Genomic DNA, 6,221 nt, shown 5'->3' on the forward strand with positions numbered 1-6,221 from the left:
AATGTAAGCCTTGACTCCGGAAGCCTAAGATGTAAAATAAAACAGTATTACAGAAACCAAAAGGGATATTTCAAGAAATAGTTGGTAATCACCAGAGCAAAATATGTCGAGAAATCCTTGATAATAGACACCGGAGCTCTTTGAAAAAGAGTGTGGTAAAGCCAAGTTGTAGTGGATTAAAATAATAAAGGATGAGGGGCACCTGACTGGCTCAGTCAGTAGAGCCTGCTACACTCAACCTTGGGGTTGTGAGTTCGAGCCCCACACTGGGTGTAGAATTACCTTAAAATTAAAATTAAAAGAATAAATGGTGAGGAAGTAGAGGAAGTGGTTGTGTAGAGTACAAGGGAAAGGAAAAACATAATCTCTCTTGAAGAGTCAGGCAAAGATTTTTGGTCCAGGTAAAAAAGACCTAAGACAGTTGGGGGTAGGAAGGACTAAGCTAATGAGAGAAATGATGATACAGAAGTGGGGGCCATCTCATGGGGAAGATACTGCACAAAAAGTAGAAAAGAAGGGACGGCACTGGAGCACAGGCTGGGGACATGCCTCTTCCTGTGAAGCTGCAAATTTGAAGGCCTAAAAACGAAGGTTGGGGACCACATGCACATAGGGGTCCTGTGCCTGGATGGAGGGGCCCTGACCTCCATCTTAGATATAAACTAGCAGGAACCACCTTTTCCAGGGAATCCAGATCAAAGAGTTGGAGACAAGCAGAGGAATTCCTAGGACTGTGGCTGACAGAATTGAATACTCTTTTTTCTTAAAAATAGGGCACTCATTTCTTTTTTTGTAACTCCCCAGAAGATGTGTATACATTACTGGGTTTGTGACCATTCTCCTCCAAGGGTCAGCTGGGCCATCTCTGGATGGCAGTGCCATCAGGGCTGACCTCAAAAGGCAGGGTGAACTGTCAGCAGGTATACAGGTCTTCCTTCCTCACTGATTCATTCAAAAAGGATTTATTCAGCCTGATTGCAGACACACTAGAGCCCAGCCTTTCCTCAGAAGTCCACGCATTGGAGTGGAGAAAAGGACTGACAGATTCTTAACCTGCAGGCCAGCATCTTTACTTACTTTGCTCTCTCCCTAGGCTCTCCGTTCTCATTCAGGGGATCCAGCCCAAGTGGCCTCTGGAAGTTTTCCCTGCCTGAACAGCATAAGTTTCATGGCCCCTAGTAGCCCCACTTCTCTACTGCTGAGAAAGGGTGCTTGGGCTTCTGTGAGGGACTAGGGGAGGTGATAATGTCTGTCTGTCTCACCAACCCATCAAGATAAAACACAGCTACCAAACTGGCGGGAGCCTCCTCTCTACCCCCACCCCTGGCCCTGCCTTCAGAAAGGGCTATTTGCAGGGTCAGAAAGGGCTGGGGAAATTGGATAGTGAAAGTGGACAAGAATTTGGGGAAGGAAGTCACATATTACTGATGCTGACTGCCTCCCTCTTCCATGGTTCACCCTCTTCAGACTGAGGCTTTGAAGGAGGGGGTGGTGGCTTTAGTGGGGAGAGTCCATTCCCTTCGTTTTTTATTTTCCTGCCCAGATGCCCAAATACCGCTCGCAGTTCCCCGGAGAGAAAAGACCCCCTCACCCTGCCTCAGGCGCAGGGCTGCAGCCCATCTGCTGGTGAGAAAGGAGGGGCAGTCTTTCCCAGGAGATCCTGGAGAATCAACTGGAAGATCCGTGCACCGAGGGAGACCCATCTACTAGACTTGGAAGGCATTTCGGCTTACACGGGTAACAAGACGACTAGAGCTGAGCACCAGAGTGGGGTGGGGGCTAGGGGCTAGGGCTGACACAGTAGGGTGGGGTCCTTTGGCCACCACGTGTCCAAGGCAGGCCGAGCGGCTCATCCGTGCCCACCGTCTCGGAATGGTAGGAACAACCCCCCTCCCTGCGCCCAGTCTCACCGGCTCGGAGGCGCCAGGGCCCCCCCGGGGCCGGGGCGGGCCGGGGAAGGTAATGTAATTCCGACCCAGCTAACCCGATTATGGCGGCCTGCACCGGGCCGGGCGGCGGCGGGGGCGGGTCTAAAGCGCAGGGGCCCGCCGGGCCCGGGTCCCATCCCGGGAAGGACGCAGAGTTCACACACTCCCAGCTCCTGGGTCCCCAGCCAGAGGTCACAAGGTCACGGAGCGCCTTCAGTCTTTCCCCACCTCCCATCCCTGACACACTCCAGGCACAGTTTCTGGAGTTGGGTGGGTGAAGGGCCTGTGGAAAATGACGCGGCTGAGACCCGCCGAAGGCTTCAGTGAGGACCCACGTGTCGCCTGTGGCGATTTTGTCCTCTCGCCTTTGAGGGGGAAGTGTTTGAGAATTGACTTCCTAGGCGCAGAATGGAGCGGCAGAGTCCCTCGTTGGTGGTCCCTTGTGGGGAGCGGAACGCCACCCCCAGGCTCTCATCCGCCTGACTTAGCCTGGGTTGAGCCAATGGTAGCTTTACACCGATTTCAGAAAATAGAAATTCTAAGAAACACAGGGCACTGGTTATTGGGGTTCGGGGAAGAAGGTAGGGCCCCTACGGCAGAGGCCGGGAGGTGCGCCAGGGTGGCTGGCCTGGAGTGGTTGCTCCCCGCCCTAGCCCACCAGACGCGCTCCGCCACCCCCTTCCCACACCTGTCCTCTTCCCGAGCCTCCAAATCGCCGGCGCCGTTCCCAACCGCTTCCCATCACAGCTAGGAAGCCACAACGAGATTTGGTCTTCGAGGGCACTTAGGCGGGGGCCACAACGAATCTGGGAGTCGGCAAGCAGGACCCATCGCGAGGCGAAAATTGGGGGCTGTGGGAGAAGACACCTGCGAGGAAGCCGGTGAGGCCGAGGAAGCCCAAAGGCGGAGGCCGGCGAGGATGGAGTTGCTGTGCGCATCTCGCCTGACTCAGCGCGCAGTAGCCCTTGCTCCGGCCCCTCCCGTGCTGAGCCTGGTTCCTAACACCCTTGCCACCTCCCCCCTTATCCCCACCATCCCCGCCCGCCAGTCGTCCCCGCGTTTGGCTCAAACAGGCGTCTCTTTCCCTTTAACGGGTACGGCCCCGCCCCTGCCCTACCCCCAGCCCCCACTACCCACCCAGTGCTGATCTGTCAGTCACTGCCCCATCCCCAGCCGGCCAACCCTCTCCACCCCGGACTCGGGCAGAGGCCCTGGCAGCCCAGCGTCCATCTGCGCCTCAGGGACAGCAAGGCCCTCCTGGGGCCCCCGCCGGTCGCGCTTCCCCGGGATGCGAGTCCCTGCGCCGACGCCCGGCAGAGGCCGGCACGGGCGCGGCTACTCCCCGTGCACAGGGATGAAGCTGTCCCGGGGGCCCCGGAGACCCGCAGCGGCCAGCCCCGCGGGCCCCTGAGGCTGCCGCCCGGAGCGCTCCGCTACTGGGTTCCCAGAGTTGCCTGGGGCAACCTCCCCCACCGCCAAAACTCCTGTGGTCCTCCTTGACCCGGACCCATGGAGCCGGCGGTCCTGGCCTCGCACAACCTCCCGCACCACGAGCCAATCAGCTTTGGCATCGATCAGATCCTGAGCTGCCCGGAACCCCCCGGGAGCGGCCTAGGCCCCTGTCGCGCCGGCCAGGGCCATGGGGAGAGTGCACCGTTCTCGGGTGGATTTCACGCAACCTCAAGCTACGGTCCCGCGGGTTCGCTGGCCCCGCTACCTGGCAGCTCAGGCATGGGCCCAGGCGGCGTGATCCGTGTCCCGGCGCATCGTCCAATGCCAGTGCCTCCGCCCGCGGGAAGCGCGCCAGCAGTGCCTGGACCCTCGGGCTTGGGCGGAGCCGGGGGCCTAGCCGGACTCACCTTCCCTTGGATGGACAGCGGCCGCCGCTTTGCCAAGGACCGGCTCACGGGTGAGATTGCCCAACCCTCCAGCGTCCAGCCCCACATTGACCCCTTTTCCTCATCTTTGATCCTTCTGCTCCGACTCAAGTTCCCCGTATGCTCCCCGCCCGGATCGTCCCAGGGGATCCTCCCCCAACATGTTTCTCTTGGTCCTGATGCTCAGAGAGGCAATGGGGAGGGAGCTGCCGTCGATGTCCGCGCCCTCCTTTGCAGCCCACAGTCCACACTGCGGGTAGGGCAGGGTGAAGTTCCGGGGGCTGTCCCTTCCTCACCCAAGGGGGAGGGCCATTTCTTCCGAGGCCCTTTCTTGTCTGGAGGCCTTTGCTGGGATGGCACCCGGCTTCGGACACCTAGAAGGGCCGCCCTGAAAACCCTGCCCTGTTTCTCCTTCCTCCCCGTAGCTGCACTCTCGCCCTTCTCCGGGACGCGGCGCATAGGTCACCCCTACCAAAACCGGACCCCCCCGAAGCGGAAGAAGCCGCGCACGTCCTTCTCCCGCTCGCAGGTGCTGGAGCTGGAGCGGCGCTTCCTGCGCCAGAAGTACTTGGCCTCGGCGGAGAGGGCAGCGCTGGCTAAGGCCCTGCGCATGACCGACGCACAGGTCAAGACTTGGTTCCAGAACCGGCGCACCAAGTGGCGGTGAGGCTTGGGGCGAGCGAGGGCTCGCGGGAGGCGTCAAGTGGTGGCACGGCACGGCACGGCACGGCACGGCACGGCACGGCACGGCACTGCACGGCACGGCACGGCACGGCGCGGGGCTGGGTTGGAACCGCGGGCCCGGCCGGTGATGAGGCGCGGGGTGGGCGCGGGGTGGGCGCGGGGTCGGCGAGGGCCGGCCTAGCTGACCCCGCGGTTCCGCTCGCCTAGGCGCCAGACGGCGGAGGAGCGCGAGGCGGAGCGGCACCGCGCCGGCCGGCTGCTCCTGCACCTACAACAGGATGCCCTACCGCGGCCTCTGCGGCCGCCGCTGCCCCCGGACCCACTCTGCCTGCACAACTCGTCGCTCTTCGCGCTGCAGAACCTGCAGCCCTGGGCCGAGGACAACAAGGTGGCTTCCGTGTCCGGGCTCGCCTCGGTGGTGTGAGCGACGCCTGCCCGAGCGGCCGAGAGCTCTCTAACGGACGGAGGCGCCGCGCGGAGTGCCCGGCCCAGGACCATGGAGCGCGCGGCTGACCACGCCGTGGTGCCGTGGTTCCGTGGTAGCGGAGCTGGTGAGGAGGAGCTGGCTTTAAGGCTGTCATCGAGGGCTCCACGGCCGCCGCGGGCTCCCAGGCTTGCGTTTCGAGGTTGTGCCGCGCGTTTAGACGTGGCCTTTCCCGCCATTTCCCACTTAACTGCGGTCGCAAGGCAGATGGAACCCGAGGAGCCCAGAAGGCGGGACTTGCGGTATGGTAGCCAATGAGGTGAGGGGAGGGGGCGGACTGGCCAATGGGAGCTGCTCTCCCGAGGACTTTGGATTCTTCGGAGGGTGGGTTCAAGCTGGGGTTCTGGACCTACAGAGCAGCCTAACCGTGGTGCTGGGAAGGGACGGCAGCAGCGTCCCTTCAAAGGGCACCTTCCTTCAAAGGTGCGAAGGAAGGACAACAGTGACAGTGGAATCATGAAAGAGGAGCTAGAGGGCAAGGGTCTGACTGTGACAGGAACCAGAGGGTTATCCACATGGGGCATCTCATTCTTCAACTGTAAAATAATCGCTAAGGATACCTTTCTGACTTTTAACCTCATGTTGTGTGTGTTCAACCTGCTGACTCCCCTCCTCCTTGAGCCTCACAACATGCCTGGGTGGCAGGCAAGACAGATACTAATACACCCTACGAAGCAGAGAATCTGGGAACACTAATACAGCTCTAGTCTCCCGTGGGGACAGACGGGGAAACGGGGAGGCAGTGGATAAAATTAATGGACCCCGTGGAATTAGGGTGAGCAGATTTTGGCAAAAAACTAGGACTATCCAAGAAGAAGCAAAGATAATTCCATGGTTGGAGATGTAGAGGCTGGGGAGAGAGATGGTGTTGTGGATAATGAAGGGGAAATTGAAATATTAGAGCAAGATAACTACAGGCAAAACTGAACGCCAGACCTAGAAAGAATACATTCTGGAAAAGTGCTTTTGGGGCAGGTTGGGTGACATCCACATAGGATGGATATGGAGATAGATGGAATGATGAGAACAGATAGACTCTCCAAGGGAAGACACTCTGAGGAGTTCTGAGGATTAAATCTTTCTTTCCACCAATTTCTACAAACACATGTACAATGTACAAGATGATGGAAAATATAAAAATTAATGATTTAAATGAAGAAAAGGGAAAGGAGTACTCAGCTGGGGGGAAAGGAAAGCATGATGTCTCTGAAGTTGTTAGAAAAGCTTCAGCATGCTGGTGGGCTAGGG

At 58.9% G+C, this 6,221-nt stretch overlaps 1 protein-coding gene across 1 annotated transcript; it reads left to right on the plus strand.

Annotated features, from left to right (window-relative positions):
* Positions 1-3,099: 3,099 nt before the first annotated feature.
* On the plus strand, positions 3,100-5,236 carry TLX2 (T cell leukemia homeobox 2). The gene is made up of 3 exons (XM_059188162.1): positions 3,100-3,837; positions 4,231-4,468; positions 4,697-5,236. Exons 1-3 carry the CDS (start codon positions 3,438-3,440, stop codon positions 4,911-4,913), a joined length of 855 nt encoding a protein of 284 aa, XP_059044145.1. The 5' UTR covers positions 3,100-3,437; the 3' UTR covers positions 4,914-5,236.
* Positions 5,237-6,221: the final 985 nt, after the last annotated feature.

This window comes from Mustela lutreola, chromosome 9 (genome assembly GCF_030435805.1).
Source record: "Mustela lutreola isolate mMusLut2 chromosome 9, mMusLut2.pri, whole genome shotgun sequence".
Taxonomy (NCBI): Eukaryota; Metazoa; Chordata; class Mammalia; order Carnivora; family Mustelidae; genus Mustela; species Mustela lutreola.